Source organism: Pristis pectinata, chromosome 2, assembly GCF_009764475.1.
Source record: "Pristis pectinata isolate sPriPec2 chromosome 2, sPriPec2.1.pri, whole genome shotgun sequence".
Classification (NCBI taxonomy): Eukaryota; Metazoa; Chordata; class Chondrichthyes; order Rhinopristiformes; family Pristidae; genus Pristis; species Pristis pectinata.
The window spans coordinates 33,402,470-33,430,008 of record NC_067406.1 but is presented as its reverse complement, the minus strand read 5'-3'; the positions used below and the strand labels follow the sequence as shown (position 1 = coordinate 33,430,008).

Here is a 27,539-nt window from a genome sequence, read left to right as displayed (position 1 = left end):
GCAAGGATTGTACACAATAATAACAACTAATTTTCAAAAGCAGATCCACCAAATATTTCTTGAACATTATTTTCTAAATATATAACTAAAAAATGGGCTTTCTTCAACCCCTTCTTTTCCAGTGTAACTCTTCCCCCCAGTGCTTTTCATTTAATACTGCAGAAACTGACAGCTAATTGATGTAACATTTTTGAGAGTAAGTTTGATTTTCAGCGTGTGGGATTTCAAAAACAAATTGCTGGGAGCAGAGCAGATAACTGTAAAGAACAGATGTGCAAAATTATGTCTGGAATGCTGTTAATCTTTTTCTACAGCTTTGGGGAGCAGTTTGTACTATATAATTTAGGTGCTTTATAGTGTTCAAGGATGGCAAGATGGGGTTTTAAAACAAAATATTGACTTTATTTGGACATGTTGTTAAAGAGCATATTGAAAATTGGACTTCCTGTTGTAATGTATTAGAGACCACGTGGCATTATGATCATCCCTTTTAGCTGATCAGATGTAAATAAGTTGTTATTGAAGATTACTTTTCAAGACTTCACTCTGAAGGCCAACTCTCAATAATTTTCCTGGAAGTTCTTTCTCAATTTCACCTAAAAGTAGTGAATAAAATGCTTATTTATCTTCCAAGGGAACTTAAGAAGAAGCACTATAAGAAAGGGGATACTTGATCATGACAATCCTATTAGGTTCCCCTTTGCTTTGTGTGAAGAATTGGAGTGCAGGGGCCAGTTCAGCTCCAGTTGCCGCAAAAAGGACAGGTTGGAAACTGTATTCACTCAGTGTCTTCAAAGTGCATCACTTATGCATTCGAATTAAACCAAGACCAGTACACGAGGGCACTGAGCTTTACCAAGGAGATCATTGCAAATATTTGGCTTTGGGGAAGATGGATTCTGATGTTGCAGTACAGTCATGACTGCATAGAGTGTTCTGGGAACAGCCTGCAAGTGTCGCCACGTTTTCAGCGCCAACATAGCACGTCTACAACTTCCTAACCCGTGCGTCTTTGGAATGTGGGAGGAAACCAGAGCGGCTGGCGGAAACCCACGCAGACACAGGGAGAACGTGTAAGCTCCTCACAGACAGTGGCCAGAATTGAACCAGGGTCACTGGCACTGTAAATAAGTTTAAATTGTCATATTTACCAATCACTCAATACTGCATGTCCCTCTTGATACTATGAACTGAAAAGTACAAAAACCAGATGCTGAAAATTGGGTCAGAAATGCAAAACAAAATGCTGGAAACCGTCAGCAGATTAATTCAGCTATTCCTGTGTGGATGCTGACTAATGTTTCAGCTGTTAGAATGGTTAAAAGGTGGAACCTCAGGGGCAAAACACAAATATGGTCATTGAGGCCTTTGTTAACCTCTATGGTTGGGAAGTTAAAAATTAAAAATCAGAGAAAATGTCCTCAATCCCTTTTTCTTTGAGCATTGGGTTCCATCACCTGCAAATGTCCCATCATGGAGAAGTGGATCATTATTATTCAACTTCAGTGGCACTCCCAGAGTGCAGTTGGAAACCTGATATAAATTTTAAATATTTCTCCTCTAGATTTTCTGCAGCTAAACAGAAGAGTTGCCAACTCGTCCAAAGGTCCTTGTATGATAGACAAAGTAGGAATGCTTTTCCTATCACATAAGGAAGTAGCCTGGCCCCCAAAGAAATTTTTAGCCCATTCCTGTCACAATCACTGAGCCCTCCTAACCCCAATAATTCCTCTCTCTCCCCAAGCTGGAGCAATTGACAACATATTCTTACACCGCTTCAATGTGGTTTCTTTCTTCCTCTGCCCCAATCTAAAGTCTTCACATTTCTTCACTCCAAAAGATAGTTGGACCTAATTGTCTGCATTATGAATTAAATGAAATAATAACTTTGGAAATTAGTCCTCCATTCCTATTGTGGACATATTGTTCAAATTATACCTGAGAACTAGATTTCCATGCATTTATTAAACTAATAATGAATTGTTTTTGCCTCCAAGCTGAAACAGAATGGCTCTAGCAGGAATCCGTGTGATTGAACTCGCTGGTCTGGTACCTGTGCCATTGTGTGGCATGATTCTGGCAGATTTTGGTGCCAAGGTAGTGCGCATAGATCGAACAGGGACAGCTACATCTATTGACGTGTTGGCAAGAGGCAAACGTTCAGTTGCTTTGAATCTGAAGAAACCAGAGGGAGTCGAAGTGCTGAAGCAACTTTGTAGTCAGTCTGATGTTCTCGTAGAACCCTTCCGTAAAGGTAAAATATTAACAAATTTTCTTGTGCTGCCTTAGATCACAAAGATAGATGTATTTATAAATGTATACTATGCCCAGCAAAATTTGGAAATCATAAATTGAGTTGAAAGTGCTTCCCATTTGTTTCCATGCCTTATTTTCAGCACTTAAAAAAAAGCCAACACTGAAAGTAAGGCACAGGTACAATCTTTGGAACCTTTGAAAAGAATAGCGAATGCTTGAAGTTAAAGCATCTTCAAAACTTTGACTGATTTACCATGTACTTCCAGCCTTTTCACTTTTATTTAATGTCCAAAGTTTGAGGCTTTTTCTTTTAACTTACCCCCATAAATATCTGTCATGAACTAATTGAAGTACTAATCTGTTCTCCCCAAACCTGCTGACTGATCCCAACGTTTTACTTCTGTGAAGAAGAGCCCATATGCTTGATATAATGTTGCCATTCCAATTTCCTTTTCTTTAACTGGCAGTTTAAAATGCAGTTGGATATGGTATATGCATAGCAGTGCAGAATCTGAATCTTATGGCTATTATGACCCCCTGCTGAACCTTAACTCCTAAAAACAGTTGAGTTTGAGAGGAAAGTGAAATTTGAAGCAGATAACCAGTTGCTCAGTTAATTTATAGACTAGTTACCCTAATATCTGATGGAAAGAAGATTATTGATAAAGCACTAAATTCAGAAAATAACAGTAATTTGCAGGGATGTCACCCAGCATCTGTTGGGAGAGAATCAGAGTTGATGTTTCAAATTGATGACCTTGATCTTGGTAACCTGTGTGAAAAATAACTCTCTTTCTCACTGCATGGATACTCCCTGACCTGATGAGCATTTTCTGATTTCCAGCTTTTTGATAAAGCATTGGTAGCTTGACCTCAAACACTACATTAAGGAGTGATGAGGATGGGATAGGTTGAATTCTAATAAACCATATTTCTTTAATTGTCAAAACCTGTACAAATATAACATGACTCACTATTGGCATATTTCTGAGGTTACTTATCAAGGATGTAGCTCAGTGAACGGTTCAATCCCCAGCATCTCTACACTAGTAACCGTGGATTTTTGAAGGTGAATATACCTGATCAGGCACTGGAGACTTATCTGAGAACACTGTGGGAAGCTAGTGAAGAAATTGCAGGAGCCCTGGCTGAGAGATATGCACCATCATTAGCAACGGGTGAAGTGCTGGAAGACCGCAGGGTGGCTAATGTGCCTTTATTTAAGAAGGGCTGTAAAGAAAAACCTGGGAACTATAGACCAGTAAGCCTGTGGTAGGTAAGCTACTTGAGGGGATTCTGAGGGATAAGATATACAAACATGGAAGGACAAGGGTTGACTAGGGATAGTCAGCATGGCTTTGTGCATGGGAGATCACGTCTCATGAATTTGATTGAATTTTTTTTAAGAAATAACCAAGAAGGTCGACGAAAGCAGGGTGATAGATGTGATCTATATGGGCTTCGTTAAGGCCTTTAAGGTTCTGCATGGAAAGTTAGATCACATGGGATCCAGGCAGAGCTAGCTAATTAGATACAGAATTGGCTTGATGGAAAGAAGCAGAGGGTGATGGTGGAAGGTTGTTTTTTGGTCTGGAGGCCCGTGACTAGTGATGTTTTCCCAGGGCTCAGTGCTAGGCCCATTGATATTTGTCATCTATATCAATGATTTGGATGAAAATGTACAAGACGTGGTTGGTAAATTTGCAAATGACACTAAAATAGGTGGTGTCATTGACAGTGAAGATGGTTATCAGGATTTACAGAGGGATCTTGATCAGCTGGGTAGGTGGGCCAAGGAATGGCAAATGGAGTTTAATTCGGATAAGTAGGAGGTGTTGCATTTTGGGAAGACGAATGAGGGTCGAACTATCACAGGGCCCTGAGGAGTGTTGTGGAACAGAGGGACCTGGGAGTACAAGTACATGGTTCCCTGAAAGTGGCATTGCAGGTAGGCAGGGTGGTGAAGAAGGCTTTTGGCATGCTGGCCTTCATCAGTCAGGGCAATGAGTATAGTAATTGGGATGTTATGTTGCAGTTGTACAAGATGGTCAGGCTGCATTTGGAATATTGTGTTCAGTTTTGGTCACCCTGCTATAGCAAAGATCCCATTAAGTTGGAAAGAGTGCAAAGAAGACTTACGGGAATGTTGCCAGAACTCGAGCGACTGAGTTATGGAGAGGGGTTGAGCAGATTGGGACTTTTTTCTACGGAGAATGAGGGGTGATCGTATAGAAATGTATAAAATTATGAGGGGCATAGATATGGTGAATGTGCAGTCTTTTTCCCAGGGTTGGGGAATGGAGAGCTGGAGGGCATAGGTTTAAGCTGAGAGGGAGAGATTTATTGGGAGCTGAGGGGCAACTTTTTCACCAGAGTGGTCAATATGTGGAATGAGCTGCTAGAGGAAGTGTTTGAGGCAGGTACATTAACAGCATTTAAAAGATACTTGGATAGGTACATGGACAGGAAAGGTTTAGAGGGATATGGGCTAAATGCGGACAAGTGGGACTGGCTTCGATAGGAATCATGGTCGGCATGGACCAGTTGGGCTGAAGGGCCTGGTTCTATGCTGTATGACTTTATGACTTCACATGGAAATAGAACTTCAAAATTTACTTGAAAGGATGGAGGTAGCTGACTGATGCAGCAGTTCATTTCATGTAATTTCATGGTTGACATCTTTCTGAAAGAATCAGGAAATTGAAATGATATTAGCTGAGATCCAATGCATAGCTATATATTTGAGAGCTTCAGAGAACTTAAAAATATACTGAAAGACCCAGATGAACACATGAAAAGGAGAAGTAGGTTCATCCTCTCAGTCTAATGAAAATGAATTTTCATACACTGTTCCTTCATTCACAATCATTCACTTTCCTGGGGATGATAAAAATGTTTCCATTTTAGGAAATATTCCTGTGAATATCATTTGAATAGCGCAATAAAACTCCAAAGGCTTGAGAACTTCCCACCTGAAAAGGCAGGAAGTATGAGGCAGGACTAAATTGTGAAATTTGTGATACACAAATCGATCTCTCCACGTACACCAGCATTGCAGTTTTTGCTCACGTTCAACTGTCAGTAAAGGAGAGGTAATTTTAGGTTGCAGCAGGAGGAGGTACTTGATAGTTGGCATGTACATGGTGAGCTGAAGAGCCTGTTTCTGCGCTGTCTGACTCTGAGAAGTGGGCAGGCATAAGAGAGGCCATGTTTGACTTGGGGTGAGGCTTCCTTGAGGGCAGTGGGGGCAGTCTTGCTGCTCCATTTCCATGAGAATTGCTGGAAAACCTTCATTGCTAGGTTTCCCAAAACCTAAAAACCCACATTGGTGTAGCTGCACTGCACTGCACTCCACTGCACTGCCAGAATTATAACTGGCCCAGATATGTCCTGTTCACAGAAGTAAAGCAGGACAAATCCAATCCAGCTTATTGCTACCCAATCAGTCCACTCTCAGTCATCAACAAGGTGCTGGAAGTGCAATCAGCAATGCTTTCAAGTAGCATTTACTCACCAATAACCTACCCACTGACATTCAGTTAGTGTTTGCCAGGACTACTTTGCTCCAGACCTCATCACAGCCTTGGTCCAAACATGGACCAAAGATCAGAATTTCAGAGGTGAGACAATTGTGACTGCCCATGGCATCAAGGGAGCATTTGGCCAACCATGGCATCGTGGTAAAACTGAATTCAAAGGGTATCAAAGCAAAAATATTCAAGTGGTTGAGGTCATACTTTGCAGAAAGAACGATGGTTGTGGTTGAAGTCAATCATTGTAGTCTTAAAAAAAAATGTCTTTTTTTCCTGTCTGCCTCGTACACTCTTAGAATAGAGTGTTACTTTTGTGCCAAAATACTGAGGAAGTTGACCTGGGTGATTGATCAAAAGTTACTCAAACTTCAATAGCTGAGCTGCAGTGTGCAGAGCACTTGCATTGAGCATATTGAATGGATTTGATAGCCAAAAGAATCAAGTGATTTTGGGAAAACTTCTTTATGCTGTAAGTTATTAGCATTTTCGGTGGAAGCTGATTCAATTTTAGCATCCATAGGGGAGCTGGAAAACTATCTGAAAGGATGGAATTTGCAGGGCTATGGGAGAGAACGGGAGAATGGAACTAATTACATTTCATTTATGTGGAGACAGTGTGGACTAAATGACTCTCTTCCACTCTTCCATATCATAATATTAATAAGAATTGGATCGTTTGCTAGTTAACCTAAGTGCACCGAGCTGGTATCTTTTTGCAGGTGTCATGGAGAGGCTGGGTCTTGGACCTGAAGTTATACTTGGACTGAATCCAAAGCTCATCTATGCCAGGCTGACTGGGTTTGGACAAAGTGGACCACATTCTAAAATTGCCGGGCATGATATCAACTTTATTGCTGCCTCGGGTAATTGGAATGATTTCATTATAATTAGGATCAGGAGAAATGAATTAATGTTACTCCATTTTTACTGGGCTGATGTCAACTGACTACTTTTACAGAAGTGAATCAGAGATTCAGTTAAAATGCTTTTCTGATAGGTCAGAAGTTTGCATTTGCTGAACCTTTCCTTTTTTTATAATTATTTCCCATATAAACTTTATCTTGCAATTACCACAATATTTTTATGATTGACCAATCCAACTTGATGTGCAAGTTATAAAAGAGAGGCATATATACTCGAATAGTTTTTGGAAATTGGTTTGTGGATTGAATACCAAAAAAGGAGACAGGTTCTTCTTAAGCGACAGTTGCTTGCCTCTGTAGTGGAGCACAATAAAAGAATAACATTAATTTTGTTGCTGTTAGTACCGGTATTGTTTTCTTGCCAGAGAATGTTTTAGTTGTGCCAAGGTGCCTTCATGTAGAAATAATTTTTCATAAATTGTTCTGATTTATTGTCAAAAGTAAAAAAAAGTGACAGTTTATCCTGGGTATCTAGATAAATAAATATTGAGGTCAATTTTTACTCCCTTCACCAGGCACTATTGAATAGGTAGGAGATAAAAGAGCTGCGGAGAAGTTATGTTTACATTTGCATTTTGGAAGTGCATTTTACCAGTTCATTAGTCTGCTGGAAATGAGCAGGAACCTCATATGATATTAACCTGGTGGAGTTGTAATAAGGGGCTTTGTGAGGAGTGCATGATTATTATTTCCTGGTTATTATTTGGTGGTGAGCAACCAGTCAAGTAGTCCTTAAAAAGAATTGGTACAGGTCATTCCGAACAGTCAAAAAATGCACTGTTTCATGAAGTCAGGAGGAGCACTGGTGTTTCCATGGCCCCACAAATACCAACTTACCAGAATACCTGTTCCATAGTGGCCTTCCCTTATTCCCCCATTAAAAATGCTGTGGACTATCCAAATGAAAATACCATCAGTGAAACTAAAGCTAATGTGCAGTAGCCAGTTACATTTCATAGAAGTGACTTAAGAAATTCACGTTTATTTGTGACATGAAACATTGGTTTATATCCTTTAAAGGACCAAAGTTCCATGGAATACTCTCCACTAGGATGGGTGTATTGTTGACTCCTTGCTCAGTACTCTTTCCATAAGCTTAAAGAAATAATTCCTCTTTTCGTAAAATGGAAATGCTGGACATACTCAGCAGGACAGACAGCATTAGTGTGGAGAAAACAGAGTTAATGTTTCATCAGAACAGTTCTGATAAAAGTCCTCACTGTAAAATATTAACTGTTTCTCTTTCCGTAGTTGCCATCTGGACTATTGAGTATCTCTAACATTTAACATTTTTATTTTAAATTTCCAGTATTTACAGTTCTTTGCTTTTTAATTCCTCCTTTTACTAGCTAGGCTTAGTACTGTGAACAGAATATTCGGCAAAATCTCAAAGGCTTCTAGGCAACACCAAACCCACACTATCAGCTGCTTGAAGGACAAGGGCAACAGATGCATGGAAATGCCCACGTCTCCAAGATCCCCCCACACAATATCCTATCTTGGGTGTACGTTGCTATTTCTTCATGGTTGCTGGGTCAAAATATCTTGTACATAATGACACAGATGAACGCCATTCAGCCCATTGTATCTGTGCCAGCTCAAGCGGGGCGATCCCGTTAGTCCCATTCCTTATTTCTCTGTACTGCTGCAACATATTCACTCTCACATATGCCCAGCAACTCCCCTTTGATTCTTTTTGCGACTTTCTTCTGAAAGTGCATCCATAATAGCTTTGTGCAGCGAGTTTCACAGGTGCCTCACAGCTCCAGGGATCAAATATAGGTCCCTGGAGCTGTGAGGCACCTGTGAAATTCGGTGCGCAAAACTATTATAGGTGCACTTCCAGAAGGACTGCAGCATTCTGAAAACAACCAAGCAGCCTCATAGCTACCTTTTTGAGTGTAACTGAGAATGCCAATAAATGCTGATTTACCAGTGATACCCATAATGCAGAGAATTAATTAGAAAAAAATGAAATCAGTTTCTATTGATGGAAAATTTATACAGAGATTTTTTTGTCAAGCAATTTACTAATGACATTTATCTGGAATATAGGTCTGCTGTCAAAGTTTGGCAGGAAAGGGGAGAAGCCCTATGCACCACTAAATGTTGTGGCTGACTTTGCTGGAGGTGGGGTTATGTGTGCTATGGGTATAATGCTCGCACTATATGAGAGAATGCAATCCGGAAAAGGACAAGTCATTGATGCAAGCATGGTGAGCTGATGCTTTTAAATTTATTTCTTGTTGTAGGGAGTCAGTTATTTAGTTAACTACAGAAAACTCTTCCCCAAAATTGAAAAATCCCAGAGAGTCTGGTTGTAAGCATAGATTCTGTCAAGGCTTGGGAACTTTGAGACATTGGCTATCTTAATGGCAGGGCATTGGTTGGTTCAATTTTGACTGAGGTCCTCATATAGAGATACAGCATGGAAACAGGCTCTGCAGCCCAGCAAAAGCATGCCAGCCATTTACCATACATCATTACACTAATCCATGCTTACCCATTTTATTCTTCCCATATTCCATATTGGGGCAAATTACAGTGGCCAATTAACCTACCAACCTCTTAAAAATAAAAGCTCAAAAAAAGAAGGGTGCAATCATTCTGATGGGGTTATACTCTTGGCCTCCCAATAGCCACTGGGAGATAGAGGAACAGATATGTAGACAGATTATGTAAAAGCAACAGTGTTGTCGTAGTGGGTGACTTTAACTTCCCCAATATTGACTGGGATCTCCCTAGTGCAAGAGGCTTAGATATTCAAGTGCGTTCAAGAGGGTTTCTTGAAACCGTACATGGATAGTCAAATTGGAGGAGGGACCATTCTGGACCTTGTTTTTTGAATATGGACCTTTTGGGAAAGTACTAAATTGGGGGAAGACAAATTATGACATTATTAGACAGGAGCTAGGGGAGTTAATTGGGAGCAGCTGTTACTGGGCAAGTCCATATCTGACGTGGGAGTTGTTTAAAAACCAGCTGATCAGAGCTCAGGACCAGCATATTCCAGTGAGGAGGAAGGACAAGGATGGCAAGGTAGTGGAAATTTAGAGAGAGGACGAGAGAGGTTATGAACTTGGTCAAAAAGAAAAAGGAAGCTAAAATCAGACCGGGCTTTTGAGCAATATGAAGACAGCAGGAAAGAGCTCAAGCAGGGGATTAGGAAGGCCAAACGGGGCAATGAAATGTTCTTGGCAAGTAGGATTAAAGAGAATCCCAAGGCATGTGGTACTTAAATTAGAAACAAGAGGATAACTAGGGAGCAGGTAAGACCGTTCAAGGATAAAGGAGGGAATTTATGTTTGGATTCGGAGAATGTGGGTGAGATACTAAATGAGTAATTTGCATCAGTATTCACCAAAGAGAAAGGCATGGAGGATAGTGATAGCAGTGTGGGGCATGCTAACGTGGTAGGGCATTTTGAGATCTGGAAGGAAGTGGTGCTGGGTCTTTTGAAGAGCATCAAGGTGGATAAGACCCCAGGTCATGATAGGATATATCCCAGGTTATTGAGCGAGGCAAGACAGAAGATTACTGGCGTCTTGATGAAGATCTTTGTAGCCACACCAGCAAGAGGCAAAGTCCCAGAGGACTGGAGAGTAGCCAATGTTCCTTCATTCAAGAAGGGAAATGGGGATAATCCAGGAAATTATAGGCTGGTGAGCCTCACATCAGTGGTAGGGAAGCTATTGGAGAGGATTTTAAGGGGATAGGATTTACATGCATTTGGAAAAACATGGCCTGATTAGGGACAGTCAGCATGGCTTTGTGCAGAGCAGGTCATATCTTACAAACCTGATTGAGTTTTTAAGGAGGTGATGAAGGTGATTGATGAGGGGATGATAGTGGATGTTTTCTGCATGGACTTTAGTAAGGCATTTGCCAAGGTCACTCATGGTAGGCTGATCCTGAAGATTAAGATGTATGGGATCCTTGGTGAATTGCAAGTTTGGATTTGGAACTGGCTTACCCATAGAAGACAGAGAGTAGGTGTAGAAGGCTGTTATTCTGGCTGGAGGTCTGTGCCCAGTGGTGTTCCACAAGGATCAGTGCTGGGATCACTGTTGTTTGTGGTATATATCAATGATTTGGATGAAAATGCAAATGGTGGATTAGCAAGTTTGCAAACGACCCAAAGATTGGTAGAGTTGTGGATAGCTCTCAAAGGATACAGCAGAATATAGATCAGTTACAAATATGGTAAATTGATTTATTGTTGTCGCATGTACTGAGGTACAGTGGAAAAATTTTGTTTTGCATACCATCCGTACAGATCCTTTCATCACATCTATGCGTTGAGGTAGTACAAGGGAAAACAATAACAGAATGCAGAATAAAGTGTTACAGTTGCAGAGAAAGTGCAGTGCAGGCAGACAATAAGGTGCAAGGTCATAACAAGGTAGGTTGTGAGGTCAAGGGCCAATTTTATCGTACTAGGGGACCGTTCAGTAGTCTTATAACTGCAGGATTGAAACTGTCCTTGAGCCTGGTTTATGTGCCTTCAGGCTTTTGTATCTTCTACCCTATGGGAGGGGGTAGAAGAGAGAATGTCCAGGGTGTGTGGAGTTTTTGATTATATTGGCTGCTTTACTGAGACAGCAAGAAGTATAGACAGAGTTCATGGAGGGGAGGCTGGTTTCCATGATGTGCTGAACTTTGTCCACAACTCTCTGCAGTTTCTTGTGGTCTTGGGCAGAGCAGTTGCCATACCAAACTGTGATGCATCCAGATAGGATGCTTTCTATGGTGCATCAGTAAAACTATTACAATTAATGGCAGGATCCTTAACATCATTGATGTATTGAGTGATCTTGGAGTTCAAGTCTATAACTCCCTGAAGGTGGTCACGCAAGAAGATAGGGTGATAAATAAGGCATATGGTGTGCTTGCCTTTATTAGTCGAGCTCAAGAGTCAGGCATTTATGTTTCAGTTTTATAAAACTCTGGTTAGGCCACATCTGGAGTATTGCATTTAATTCTGGTCACCCCATTATAGGAAGGACGTGGAGGCTTTGGAGAGGATACAGAAGAGGTTTACCAGGATGCTTCCTGGATTAGAGGGCTATAAGAAGAGGTTAGACAAACTTGAGTTGTTTCCTTTGGAGCTTCGGAGGCTGAAGGGAGACCTGATGGAAATTTATAAGATTATGAGAGGCAGGTAGAAATAATAAATGCTAGAGGACGTGCATTTAAGGTGAGCAGGGGAAGTTTAAAGGAGATGTGCAGGGGTGAGTTTTTTGTACACAGAGAATGGTGGGTGTCTGGAACTGGCTTTCAGGGGGAGTGGTGGAAGCAGATACAATTGTGGCATTTAAGAGGCTGTTAGATAGACACATACAGTAAATATGCAGGGAATGTGTGGGCTGAAGAGAACTTAATTCAGCCACAATGTTTGGTGCAGACATTGTGGGCGGAAGAGCCTGTTCTTGTGCTTTACTGTTCTTTGTTCAACCCACGTGTTTTTGAGATGTTGGAGGAAACCAGAGCACCCAGAGGAAATCTACATGGTCACGGGGAGAGCACGCAAATTTCACATAGACAGCACCAGAGGTCAGGATCAAACTAGGGTTACTGGAGCTGTGAGGCAGCCGCTGTACTAGCTGCACCATTGTGCTGCATTGTGGGACAGATGGCCTGCAAGTGCAATAAAAACTGCAAGAGATTATAAATGGAGAGCTAAAAGAATAATACCGAACTGTCCAACAGAAGGGGACCCAATTTTAAAATATTCCACTGCTGATAGAGTAGTACACTTCTCTCCCAACCACACCTGTCTCTTAGTCCCCCCTCCCGCCCCACACACAAACCCCTTCCCCAAACGGAGGCTTAACTGGTCAAAAATTATGATAGATTTTGTTAGGAGAGCTTATGTAAAAAGGTACAAACCTGAAGTGGGTAGATGGAGTTAAGGTATTTAGATTCTGTGACCTAATGGAAAATCTTTGAGGAACTGAATAAGTTATTCCTTTTCCTATTTTCCCATGAAATATTATTACTTGCATACAGTAGCAACTGTGAAGACCAAAGGAAGGATCCTCCAGGATATACTTATTACAAGGTCATGAACGTGATGTGTTAAAAAGAAAGAATTGCATTTTAGTACCTTTCACGACCTCAAGACAGACCAAAGCATTTTACAGCCAATGGAAGTTTAGGGAATGCAGAAGCTATTCTACATATAGCAAACTCCACACAAACAATGAGCAAACAATCTGCTTTTGATTGAGGGATAACCATTGGCCAGGACACTTAAAACATCTGTGCTTGTCATTTGAAATAATGCCTTAGGATCTCTTACACTTACCTGAGAGACCAGACTGAACTTCAATTCAACATCTCATCCAAAAGGCAGTACTTCTGATATTGCAGTACTCTGTTAATACTGCACAAGAGAGTCATCCTAGATTTTTGTGCTTGGTCTTCACAACATTAAGACTTGGATAAGAGCATTATCATTTAAGACATGACTCGTATTTCCCCCAGTTTGGATGTTTTGTAAACTGCTGTCTTTGTTTCATGGTCCAAAGAAGAACACAATACTTGAGTATCTAAGTTTCAGGCCACAAATGGGACTGGAATGGATGGTTGCAAGGTCTTGTCTTTGAATCATAACTTATGTGAGTTAGTGATTTCCTTGTGAGACTTCAAGGAGTTATTCCTGTTGAATGCTTTCAAATAATTTTAAAAGTTGTATATTTTGAGCTTGGCAAGTTGACTCTTCTGAAGATATGTTGCTAGGGAATCCCACTCTATGATGTCAGTTGTTTAATTGCAGCTTCTCACACCAATTGATGTGAATTTGATCAGTTTTATTGTGCTGTCTCCAGAAGTACTGTATTTGCATATTTCATCTCTGATTTTAAGACTCTTTAATGTTTAACAGGTTGAAGGAGCAGCTTACTGTTGCTCCTGGCTGTGGAAATCGCAGCACATGGGTATGTGGAATCAGCAAAGAGGTGAAAACGTACTGGATACTGGAGCACCATTCTATGAGACCTACAAGACATCTGATGGAAAGTACATGGCTGTTGGTGCACTAGAGCCTCAGTTCTATGAACAGCTAGTAAAAGGCAAGTTTGATTTGTAAGCTCAAATGCAATGCCTTTTTACTTTTTTTTGCATTCAAAGATGAAAGTTTGATTTGGGATTGTAGATTTCTTGTGATGTTGCTGCAGTGTGTCAGAGGATAAGTTGAAGTAACTATAGATTTAAACCATTTATGTACCATTTTTAGAATGAGAAATACAGCTACAGTGGCATGCAAAAGTTTGGACACCCTTGGTCAGAATTTCTGTTACTGTGAATAGTTAAGTGAGTAGAAGATAAACTGATCTCCAAAAGTCATAAAATTAAAGATGAAACATTCTTTTCAACATTTTAAGCACAATTAGTGTATTATTTTTGTTTTGTACAATTTTAGAGTGAAAAAAGGAAAGAAGCACCATGCAAAAGTTTGGGCACCCCAAGAGATTTGAGCTCTCAGATAACTTTTACCAAGGTCTCAGACCTTAACTTGCTTGTTATGGTTATGGCTTGTTCACAGTCATCATTAGGAAAGGCCAGGTGATGCAAATTTCAAAGCTCTATAAATACCCTGACTCCTCAAACCTTGTCCCAACAATCAGCAGCCATGGGCTCCTCTAAGCAGCTGCCTAGCACTCTGAAAATTAAAATAAATGATGCCCATAAAGCAGGAGAAGGCTATAAGAAGATAGCAAAGTGTTTTCAGGTAGCTGTTTCCTCAGTTCGTAATGTAATTAAGAAATGGCAGTTAACAGGAATGGTGGAGGTCAAGTCGAGGTCTGGAAGACCAAGAAAACTTTCCAAGAGAACTGCTCGTAGGATTGCTAGAAAGGCAAATCAAAACCCCCGTTTGACTGCAAAAGACCTTCAGGAAGATTTAGCAGGCTCTGGAGTGGTGGTGCACTGTTCTACTGTGCAGCGACACCTGCACAAATATGACCTTCATGGAAGAGTCATCAGAAGAAAACCTTTCCTGTGTCCTCACCACAAAATTCAGCATCAGAAGTTTGCAAAGGAACATCTAAACAAGCCTGATGCATTTTGGAAACAAGTCCTGTGGACTGATGAAGCTAAAATAGAACTACTTGGGCGCAATGAGCAAAGTTATGCTTGGAGAAGAGGGTGCAGAATTTCAAGAAAAGAACACCTCTCCAAATGTTAAGCACGGGGGTGGATTGATCATGCTTTGGGCTTGTGATGCAGCCAGTGGCATGGGGAACATTCCACTGGTAGAAGGAAGAATGAATTCAATTAAATACCAGCAAATTCTGGAAGCAAACATCACACCATCTGTAAAAAAGCTGAAGATGAAAAGAGTTTGGCTTCTACAAAGGGATAACTATCCTAAACACACCTCAGAATCCACAATGGACTACCTCAAGAGGCACAAGCTGAAGGTTTTGCCATGGGCCTCACAGCCCCCCGCCCTAAAAATCATCGAAAATCTGTGGATAGACCTCAAGAGCAGTGCATGCAAGACGGCCCAAGAATCTCTCAGAACTAGAAGCCTTTTGCAAGGAAGAATTGACAAAAATACCCCAAACAAGAATTGAAAGACTCTTAGCTGGCTACAGAAAGTGTTTACAAGCTGTAGTACTTGCCAAAGGGGGTGTTACTAAGTACTGACCATGCAGGGTGCCCAAATTTTTGCTTCGGGCCCTTTTCCTTTTTTGTTATTTTGAAAGTGTAAAAGATGGAAATAAAAAAGTAATCTTGCTTAAAATATTAAAGAAATGTGTCATCTTTAACTTTATGCCGTTTGGAAATCAAGTCATCTTTTACTTGCTTAGCTATTCACAGTAACACAAATTTTGACCAGGGGTACCCAAACTTTTGCATGCCACTGTATTTCTAAATACAAATACTAAAATACATAAGATCTCTGAACAAAATGAAAATGTAGAAAAGTACAGTGGAAATGATGGGGAAGATCTGTTGTTGAGTGGAGACAGTGGCAAAGATCTTGCTGGGCAGTTTTGGAAGGAATTGCTGGTGAATGAGTGCTGGGAAGTTTTGTGATTCTGATTCAATATTTTGTTTGTGTTTAATATTAAAAGTTGTTTAATTTTAATATCAAGATTTTAATAACCACACTCCTACACAAGGGGCAACTTTACACTAGTCAATTAACCTAACATAGAACAATACAGCACAATACAGGCCCTTTGGCCCACCACATTGTGCTGACCTTTAAACCACGCTTAAGACTTTCTAACCCCTTCCTCCCACATATCCCCCTATTTTAAGTACCTGCATGTGCTTATCTAACAATCTCTTGAACTTGACCAACGTACCTGCCTCCACCACTACCCCAGGCAGCGCATTCCATGCACCAACCACTCTCTGGGTGAAAAACCTCCCTCTGACATCTCCCTTGAACTTCCCACCCATTACTTTAAAGCCATGCCCTCTTGTATTGAGCACTGGTGCCCTGGGAAAGAGGCGCTGGCTGTCTACTGTATCTATTCCTCTTAATATTTTGTATACCTCTATTATGTCTCCTCTCATCCTCCTTCACTCCAAAGAGTAAAGCCCTAGCTCCCTTAGTCTCTCCTCATAATCCATACTCTCCAAACCAGGCAATATCCTGGTAAGTCTCCTCTGCACCCTTTCCAACGCTTCCACATCCTTCCTATAATGAGGCGACCAGAATTGGACACAGTACTCCAAGTGTGGTTTAACCAGAGTTCTGTAGAGCTGCATCATTACTTTGTGGCTCTTAAACTTGATCCCACGACTTATGAAAGCTAACATCCCATAAGCTTTCTTAACTACCCTATCCACCTGTGAGGCAACTTTCAGAGATCTGTGGATATGAACCCCCAGATCCCTCTGCTCCTCCACATTACCCAGAATCCTGCCATTAACCTTGTACTCTGCCTTGGAGTTTGTCTTTCCAAAGTGTACCACCTCACACTTCTCCAGATTGAACTCCATCTGCCACTTCTCAGCCCAGCTCTGTATCCTATCAATATCCCTCTGCAATCTCCAACAGTCCTCCACACAATCCACAACACCTCCGACCATTGTGTCGTCTGCAAACTTGCTAACCCACCCTTCTACCCCCTCATCCAAGTCATTAATAAATATCACAAAAAGTAGAGGTCCCAGAACCGATCCTTGTGGGACACCACGAGTCACAGCCCTCCAATCTGAATGCACTCCCTCCACCACAACCCTCTGCTTTCTACAGGCAAGCCAATTCTGAATCCACATGGCCAAGCCTCCCTGGATCCCATGCCCTCTGACCTTCTGAAGAAGCCTACCATCTGGAACCTTGTCAACTGCCTTACTAAAATCCATGTAGACCACATCTACTGCACTACCCTCATCAATCTTCCTGGTCACCTCCTCAAAGGACCCTATTAGGCTTGTGAGACACGATCTTCCCTTCACAAATCCATGCTGGCTGTCCCTAATCAGTCTATGATTCTCTAAATGCTCATAGATCCTATGTCTTAGAATCCTTTCCAACAGCTTACCCACCACAGATGTAAGGTGCACAGGCCTGTAATTCCCTGGACTATCCCTACTACCTTTTTTGAATAAGGGGACAACATTTGCTACCCTCCAATCCTCTGGTACCATTCCCGAGGACAACGAGGACTCAAAGATCCTAGCCAACGGTTCAGCAATCTCCTCCCTCGCCTCGCTGAGCAGACTGGGGAATATTCCGTCAGGCCCCAGGGACTTATCTGTCCTAATATTTTCTAATAGCTCCAACACATTCTCTCTCTTGATATCTACATGCTCTAGAACATTAACCTTACCCACACTTTCCTTTGCATCATCAAGCCCCCTCTCCTTGGTGAATACTGAAGAGAAGTATTCATTGAGAACCTCACCCACTTCCGCAGCTTCCAGGCACATCTTCCCACCTTTGTCTCTAATCAGTCCTACCTTTACTCTTGTCATCTTTCTGCTCTTCACATACATGAAAAAAGCCTTGGGATTCTCCTTAACCCTACTCGCCAAAGCCTTTTCATGTCCCCTTCTTGCTCTCCTCAGCCCCTCCTTCCTTGCTACCCTATATTCCTCATGAGCCCTATCTGATCCTTGCTGCCTACACCTTATGTACGCTGCCTTCTTCCTCCTATCTAGTTGTTCCACCTCTCTCGTCACCCATGGTTCCTTCACCTTGCCATTCTTTCTCTGCCTCACCGGGACAAATTTATCCCCAACATCCTGCAAGAGATCCCTGAACAATGACCACATCTCCATAGTACATTTCCCTTCAAAAATGTCATCCCAATTTACACTCTCAAGTTCTAGCCTTGTAGCCTCATAATTTGCACATCAGCACATTTTTGGGATTTGAAAGGAAGCTGGAGCACACAGAGAAAATGTGCAGACTCCAGAGGGACAACACCAGAGATCAGAGTTAGTATCTGGGTCACTGGAGCTGTGACATATCTGCTAAACTTACAGTGTTGCCCTTTAACAGCCAGCAAAGCCTCCAGAAGAATTCCGTGGCAGTTGGCTCTGGCACGCCATGTCACCCAGCATGTCACACAATGACTTGCTGCCACTCTGCCACTCAAGGCACCACTGCTCAGCTCTTCCAGATTTGATTAATGTACGTTTGGAGGGATGGGAGTCTGTGTGGTGACTTGGGCTAGCTTGGCAGAAGTGATTCATGCCTGTTGGGAAATTTCTTAGTTGTTTTGAAAAGTTCCAGGAAGAAATTGACTTGCAGAAGTCCTGAAGAAATTAACTTGAAGAAAATGAGGATCCTTTTTCCAATTATATAAAATAGTAAAATATTGCAGATACATGTCCTCCCCAGGTTACGACACTAGTTCTGTTCACAGTTTGCAAGTCAGAAATGTGTCCGCCCAGCAATATATTTAAGTAAAAGCATGGACCAACCAAGGGTAACGTGAAGTTAAACCAGAGTGTTTAACTCAACCATTCAGATTTCTCTGCAAGGTTCTATGTTATTGCTGCAAACTGAAGATGTACACATTGCTGCACACTGTAGAAGATGCCTGCAGCCCCACAGCAGCCAGAAAATCCATCCCACTGGTCTCCTAAAAGCTCATTTGCATGAATAGGCTGTCCATAAATCGGGCAATTGTAACCTGGGGAAGACCTGTACTGGAAATCTGAAATGAAAACGGCAATTGCTGATAATACTCATTGGGTTGGGCAGTATCTGTGGAGATGGAAACTTAATGCTGTACATTCAGGATGGTCATTGGCCCACCTCATCTGATCTTCTGTCTCATTGTCAACCTGAAATGTTGAATTGTTTTCTCTCTCTACACATTCTCTCTTTTTCCACCATAGTTTCTTTCTTTATTATATAAATATCTTCCTTTTGAGTGAATTGCTAGGATGGAAAATAAATAAGAAAATGAGATAAATTGCTGGAGAATGGAAATCTTCCCATTTTAAAATGCAGAGTCAGCCTCAAACATTTTCACTTAACCCTAATCTCAGGAAGAGCAGTATTCACTCACATGAATTTTTTTTTCACATCATGAAATTTCACCTATGATGTTAATATTGTCCAAATTAGAGGCATAACAGATAATCCATGATTTGCCCTCTTTATCTGTAACTCACTTTACTAAAACTATTATTCTACAGAAAACCTAATAAGATTGCAATTTTAGTTTTGTTTCTAGATTATTAGAGGATTGTTATGTTCAAATGCTTTGAATTTAGTTTTCGTTATAATCCAAATGTGCAATCCTTCAGTTCTGTAGAAGAAAATATTCTCTATTGGAACCAGAAGTAGGCCTTTTAAGTCCCTCAATCCTGTTGCACATTTCCTGTATCTTAACTGACTTAATTCTGTAAACCTTGCCTAACAAAGATCTGTTTCTCAGTTTTGAAAATTTCTGAGCTCAACTGGAGTGAGTTGCAAATTTTCTTTGTGAGGAAGTGCTTCTTGTCAACACCCCTGAATGACTGTGCATTAATTTCAAAGATAATGCTTCTTAAAATGCACATGTTATCAGAGGAAAAGGTTTTTCTCACTATCCTATCATATCCTCTATATAAATGCAACATAAATCTTTTGCAATGATATTCTTTTTTATGGATGCAAGAAAGGATACAGGGAATTATAAACTAGTTAGCATGACATCAATAACAGGGAAAATGTGAGAATCTATTATTAAGGAAATGGCAATGTGGCACTCAGAAAATAATAATTGAATTGGGCAGAGCTGATGTGAATTTATGAAAGGGAAATCATGTTTGACAAATCTGTTAATTTTTTGAGGTTTTATCTAGCAGTAGATATAGACAAACCAGTGTTTTAGCTATAATTGGACTTTAGCATGGCATTACATCAAAAGTCTTTTTAAAGATTATTAAACTAAATTATACTATACAGTAATGGAGCTAATTTACAAGCATGGATTAGGGGTTGGTTAATGGACAGAAAGCAGAGAGCAGAAATAAAGAGGTCATTGTCAGGTTGGAAGGCTGTATCTTGTGAAGTGCTGCAGCGATTGGTGCTGAGGCCAATTGTTCAGAGCCTATGCCAATGATGTGAATGAGAAGATTAGATACAATGTACACTTGGTGAGGTGTGAGCTGCAAGGAGGACACGCAGAGGCTTTGTGGGAATATAAAAAGGTTAAGTAGACGGGGGAGGAAAACCTGCAGTTGTTGGTGTTCCCAGGCACCTGCTGCCTTTGTCCTTCTTGATATTGGAGCTCTCAAGTTTGGGAGGTGCTGCTGAAGTAGCCTGAGAAAGTAACCACAATGTATTTTGTAGATTGGTACTTACTGCAGCCACTGTTTAGGATGGTTGATTGGACACCAATCAAGCAGGCTGCTCTGTTCTGGATGGTGTTATGCATCTCAAGAGTTGATGGCACTTCACTCATCCAGGCAAGTGGAAGCTATTTCATCACACTCCTGACTTGTGCCATGTAGGTGTTGGAAAAGCCTTGGGGTGCTAGGAGGTGAGGCACTTGAAACAGTCTACCCAGGCTCTTGCCTGCTCTTGTAGCCACTGTATTACTATTGCTGGTCCAGATGAGTTTCTGATCAATGATGATACCCAGGGTATTGATGGTTGGGGTCTGAATTTCAAGGGCAGGTGATAAAGAGTCTTCCTTTTTGGAGATGGTCATTGCCTGGCACTTCTGTGACATAACTGTTTCTTGCCATTTTTTTGAGCCCATCCTAAAACATGTACTAGGTCTTACTGCATGCAATCATGGGTGGCTTCATTTGCTGAGACTTTGTGAATGGAATGGATTGTTGTGCAGTCATCATCAAGTTTCTCAACTTCATACCTTATAAAGGAAGGAAGATCATTGATGAAGCAGCTGAAGGGGTTGAGCCCAGGACAATGCCCTGAGAAACTCTCAGATAAGATAAGATGTCTTTATTAGTCACATGTACATCGAAACACACAGTGAAATGCATCTTTTTGCATAGAGTGTTCTGGGGGCAGCTCGCAAGTATCGCCATGCTTCCTGCGCCAACGTAGCATGCCCACAACTTCCTGACCCGTACATCTTTGGAACGTGGGAGGAAACTGGAGCACCTGGAGAAAACCCACGCAATCACAGGAGAACGTACAAACACCTTACAGACAGTGGCCGGATTTGAACCCATTGTAATAGTGTTACGCTAACCACTACACTACCGTGATGTCGTGGAGCTGAGATGATTGACGTCTGACAACCACGACCTTGTCTTATCCTATGAGGAGAGATGAAGTTAACTGGTCCTATGCACTCTTGAATTTAGAAGAATGAGACCTGAGCTCATTGAAACAAAAAAAATTCTTTTGTGGCTTGTAGGATGGATGTGGAGTTGATGTTTTCCCTGGAACCAGAAGTCTCAAAATATGTATCTAGAACAAGAAGTCTCAAAATAACAGACTGGCCATTCAGAACTGAGGTGAGAAGAAACTTCTTCAGATAGACTGCATGAATCTTTAGAATTATGTGCTGAAGAGTGCTGTGGAAGGCTGTTGGTGAATATTTTCAAGACAGTGACTAATAGATTTTTAGATATTGAGGGAATGGAGGGACATGGGATTAGTGCAGGAAAAGGACACTGAGGTAAAAGATTACCCATGATCTTACTGAATGGTGAACTAGGCATGAGAGAATGACTGGCTTTCTCTTGATTTTATTGTATTAATATTTCTGTAAATATAACTCTTGCATTGCCTAAAGATGCATCCATCCTGCATCAGAATTTTTCAGTCGTACATTTGCATATACGTAAACATTCCTGCTGGGAATATCTATAGCGCCCGTACCACTTACCTGGTTCCCATATCCCAGAGGTGGACTGTCAAAGCTTCTGCAAGTTTGTATAAAGGAAAAGATTATTGAAGACAAATGCAAGTCCCTTGTCAAAAATGGGAGATATTTTTTAATGCGGAGCAAAGAAATGACAGAGCAATTAAACAAATACTTCAATCTGCTTTCATGGAAAAGGTTGCAAATAATTTTCTAGAAATGCTTGTGAACCGTGAATCTCAATGAAAAGGAGAAATTGAAGGAAGTTATTTAACAAAAAAAACAAATGCTGGAGAAAATTAATGGGACTGAAAACCAGTAAATCCCCAGGGTCTGATAACCAGCATTGCAGGGTACTAAAAGTGGTAGATATGAAAATAGTGGATGAATTGATTGTCATTTCAAAATTCTCCAGATTACTGAATGGTTCCTGCTGGTTGGAGGATATGTATATGTCCCGGGCAAAAGAAAACCCCACTATTTAAAAACAGAAGGAGAGAAAATGGGGAACCACAGAGCTTAACTTCAGTAGTAGGGAAAATGTTGGAGTATTAAAAAGTGATAACCGGACACTTAGCAAATATCAACTGGATTAGATGGAATTGGTTGGTTTATGAAAAGGAAATTGTATTTGACAAATCTACTAGGGTTTATTGAGGAGGAGAAGAGATATTGGAGAACCAGAAGTTGCGGTATATTTGGATTTTCAACTGGTCTTTGTTAATGTGAAAAATTAAAGCATGTGGAACTAGGTATGATATACCGGCATGGATTGAAAATTATTTGACAAAAGGAAACAAAGTGGAAATAAATGGGTCTTTTTTGGGGTAGCAGTGGTGGATCAGTGCTTGGACCTCAGTTATTTGCAAGGTACATCAGTGATTTGGATGAGGGAACCAAATGCAGTATTTCTAAGATTGCTGATGACACGAAACCGTGAGTTGTGTGGAAGATGCAAATTTGCTTCAAAGCGATTTGGACTAGATGAGTGTGAGGGTAAATATGGAAGGTGCAGTTTCCAAGGATAAATGTGAAATTGTCCACTTTAGTAGGAAAGACATACAGATGATAGATTGGGAAACACTGATGTGGAACGGGATCCAGGTCTCGATGTACATTAGTCACTGAAAGCAAACATGAATTTTCATAGAGTCATACAGCACAGAAACGGACTGTTTGACGTACTGTGTCTGAACTTGGCAGCAAGCACCCATTTTACACGTATTCTGCACTGTTACCATTTTATTCTCCCTATACTCCCATCAGCTCTCCCAGATTCTACCACTCACCTACAGACTAAGGGCAATTTACAGCAGGCAATTAACCTACCAACCTGCACATTTTTGGGGATGTTGGAGACCAGAGCACCTGGCGGAAACCCATGCAATCACAGGGCGAATGTGCACTAAAGATCTGGATTTAACCCAGGTCAGTGTAGCTGTGAGGTAACAGCTCTACTAGCTGTGCCACCCTAAATTCATACTATATCTATATAGGGTTTCATGCCGCCACACCCGAAGTACTGTGCATGGGCTTGGTCTCATACTTCACGTATGGGAGTGCAGCAAAGGTTCACCAGGGTGATTCCTGTCGTGAGAGGAAAGATTGGGTCGAGTGAGCTGATTATTCACTAGAGTTTAGAGGAATGTGAGGAGTTCTCATTGAAACCAGTAAAATTCTGATTGGGCTAGACCATCAGAATGTAGGGAGGTTTCTCCTGGCCAGAGGTATACACTCAAGATATAAGTTAATACATTTGGGACTGAGATGAAGGGAAATCTCTTCACTCAGACTGATGAACCTGTGGGATTCTCTACAACAGAAAACTGTGGAGACCAAACTTCGAATGGATATGTTTTTCAATTCAAAAGACAGGATGGGGTGTAGAGAGAGAGTGGGAATATGGTATTAAGATAACCATGATCGCATTGAATGGTGGAATAGGTTCGAAGGTTCTATCCCCATTCCATACACCACCACCTCCTTCATCCCCACAGGCACCAGTGGCCCCTTGAACTTCTGCAAGTCTTGTCAGCTTGCTGATCTGGGACACATCCTGTTTGTTCACATTAGATGTACCTGAACCAAACTTATCTTGCTACAGATTCCCTCTTCATGTACACACATAATTACACTCAGTTTTTGCTTGCAGTACTTAGCAGCTCTCTTTGGAAAAAGCCACTGCCTACAGTAAGAAGACTGTTGATGCCAGTGACCTGTTATAAACAAAATGGACTTTATTACCAATGTACTTGTGGGAGCCCTCCAATAATGACTCTGAGTCACCAATACATTAAAAAAAAGGAATTTGGGAGACTGGTGACAATGTGAGTTGCTTCCTCATGGATGAGTTGAGATGATTAGCTCAGGTGAATTTTAGTTTGATGTACAGAAGGGAAAAAGGAACAGAGAGACATTAGTATGATTTTGGGGAAATGGAGTGGTAGGAGCCAAATGGCCTGATTGAGTGCTGCATTTTCAGTGTACTTCTATAACCATAAGCTTTATGCCACTAGGTGGCAGTCTAGATCCTCATAATTGAAAACCAAAACAAAATGCAAGTGCTGAAGCTCTGAAATACAGCTACAGTATGCTGGAGATAATTGGCAGGACAGACAGCATCTGTGGAGAGAGAAATGGAGTTAACCTTTTAGGTTAATGAAACTTCATCAGAACAGGAAAACTAAGAAAAGAAGCCTGTTTTAAGTTGCAGAGAGGGGATGGCGGAAGGAACAAAGGGAATGCCTGAGAATGGATGAAGACCAAGGTTGTCCTGGTGACGCATATTCTCTTGATGCCTTCTGATGGCGAGAAGTGAATGCTTGTTGATCATAACTGATCTGTCAGGAGGAATGTAAATGGAGCACAATGAATGCGTGTAGTTAGAGGGGAATAACAGCAAAAAAAATCGAGAACAAAAAAAATTCTTATCACCTCCTCACAGGTATTTAGAAATGGGAAATAAGTGTTGGCATTGCCAAAGACACCCACAACTCTTTTTATTAAAGAAAAGACCTTACTTGGTTGGACAATAGAGCCATAATGGTAGAGGTAGCAGAAGACATGAGCTTGCAGGTAGGGATGGGAGGGGGATAAGGTGTTGGAGAGATGGCAGAGGAGAGAGTAGGGAGGATTTTGTAGATAAAATGAGGGGGTCGGGGGAAGATGGAGACATTGGTTGTGGGATGCGTATGGTGCTTGTGATGTACTTCAGATGAGAAGTTGAGAGGATTGGCTGAGTCCTTTGGCAGTCGTCGACTTCCATCCACCCACCATCATGTGAATTGTGCGTCCCACTGATTCCTTGCCACATTGAATCAGTGGGCAGCCTCCACTTTGAGAGGTCCAGGCTCCTCCAAGGTCTTTGCTCCTGGATCAGTGAATGGTGGGCGGCCTGTGGCTGAGTGAGACACCAGGGAGGAACAAGGTCTCCAGCTCAATTATGGTCCTATGGGTGGACTGGGGGGGTGGCGGGGGCGGGGAGACTGGTGGAAGAAAGTTTGTAGGAGGTCATTGCTAGGTGTAAAATGAAAGGCAGCAATCAGCCTTTGAGAAAGAAAGCACATTTTTTAAGTAAAGATGATTTCATCAAGATGTAAATCGAACTGCAAACTATACTCAGGTACTCAAGCACCAGAAGGTGTCTATTTACAAGAAAGTTATGTATGTGATGCTAAACTGACTTGTCGAATATTTTGCCCATCCATTTTTTTTTCTACACATTTAATAGTAAATAAATTTAGCTGAATAAAATAATGTGATGATACTTTTGGTTTTGAGGGTGATAAAAGAAGAAGATGGCATCCATCATTGAATGGTTTCCTGCCATTGGGGTTAACTAGTAGATCACAAATAAGATGAAGAAATGTCTAAACTTTAATAAGACATATGGAGTAAGTTGTACAGTGAATATTTTTGAATAGATGAACACAGCCTTGATCTCATCTCAAATCTGAGAGAAGGGTTCTGTCACAAAGTGTTTTTTATATATTTGTACAAAAACTCTTGTAACCTGTTTCATGCAAACCAGATTTCTGTAAATCACTGGAATTCTGTCAAGGAGCATGAGCTAATGCATCCAGAGACAAAAAACTTGTTTTAAAAAAAAACAGATCTTTTTAATAGTAATTACTTTTTGACTGCTGAAAGGGTTGAAAAACAAGGTAGTGGATGAAGAATTGTTTGTATGTAGGACCAAAGAAGGTGGAACCATTTCTTCTGATAACAGCACAGTCTGAAATTCAACTTGTGCTCACATTTGCATCATAATTTCCCAAAGTCAGGGGAACCAAAACCCAGCCCAAACATTGGAAACCCTCATATAAGAACATAAGAAATAGGAACAGGAGAAGGCTATATAGTCCTTCAAAGATCATATAATGTTTTCAGTGCATTTGAGCAATGGTAATGTTTACCATTGGTGTGCATTTTGAAATAGCAGTAACACACTAAATATATATTTTGTCTTGCCTATAATGTGGAGATCTTTTGGCTGGGACTGGAACCTTTATTTTCCATGTTGGGTCATAGAGTACTACAGCACAGAAACAGGCCCTTCAGCCCATCTAGCCCATGCCGACTTGATCTTCTGCCCAGTCCCATCTATCTGCACCTGAACTATATCCCTCCAAACTCCTCCCATCCATGTACCTATCCAAACTTCTCTTAAATGTTACAATTGAACCCACATCCACCACCTCTGCTGGCAGCTCGTTCCACACCTACACCGCCCTTTGAGTGAAGAAGTTTCCCCTCAGGTTTCCCTTCTATATTTCACCTTTCACCCTGAGCCTATGTCCTCTAGGTCTAGTCTCACCCAACATTAGGGGAAAAAGCCTGCACGCATTTACCCTATCCATACCCCCCATAATTTTGTATACCTATATAAGATCTCCCCTCATTCTCCTGCACTCCAGGGAATAAAGTCCTAACCTATTCAACCTTTCCCTGTAACTCAGGTCCTCAAGTCCTGGCAACATCAGTGTAAATTTTCTCTGCACTTTTTCAAGCTTATTGATATCCTTCCTGTAGGTAGGTGACCAGAACTCCACACAATACTCCAAATTCAGTCTCACCAATGTCTTGCACAACTTCAACAAAACATCCCAACTTCCAGGCATCCTGTATTCAGTGCTCTGTTTTATGAAGGCAAAGAGCCAAAAGCTCTCTTTCTGATCCTATTTATCTGTGACACCACTTTTAAGGAACTATGGACCTATATTCCCAGGTCCCTCCATTCTACTGCACACCTCAGAGCCCTACCGTTCACTGTGCAAGTCCTACCCTGGTTCGTCCTCCCAAAATGCAACACCTCTCACTTGTCTACATTAAATTTCATCTGCCATTTTTCAGCCCATTTTTCTAGCTGGTTAATATCACACTGCAAGTTTTGATAGCCTTGCCAGCTGTCCACTACGCTCCCAATCTTGGTGTCGTCAGCAAATTTGCTGATCCAGTTTACCACATGATCACCTAAACCATTAATATAGATGATAAACAGCAATGGACCCAACACTGATCCCTGTGGCACACCACGAGTCACAGGCCTCCAGTTAGAGAGACAACCATCTACTACCGCT

At 41.2% G+C, this 27,539-nt stretch overlaps 1 protein-coding gene across 5 annotated transcripts in view; it reads left to right on the top strand.

Annotated features, from left to right (window-relative positions):
* The window catches only part of amacr (alpha-methylacyl-CoA racemase), a 47,497-nt gene that overhangs the window by 4,699 nt on the left and 15,259 nt on the right, over positions 1–27,539 (top strand). For 4 of the 5 annotated variants that reach the window (XM_052043934.1, XM_052043943.1, XM_052043924.1 and 1 more), the window contains exons 2-5: positions 1,998–2,254; positions 6,509–6,652; positions 8,768–8,928; positions 13,599–13,785. In XM_052043934.1, coding sequence (XP_051899894.1) covers positions 2,008–2,254; positions 6,509–6,652; positions 8,768–8,928; positions 13,599–13,785 — 739 coding nt within the window. In that variant the 5' untranslated portion in view covers positions 1,998–2,007. The remainder of the gene's footprint in view (positions 1–1,997; positions 2,255–6,508; positions 6,653–8,767; positions 8,929–13,598; positions 13,786–27,539) is intronic. The other variant, XM_052043959.1, reaches the window with a different exon arrangement.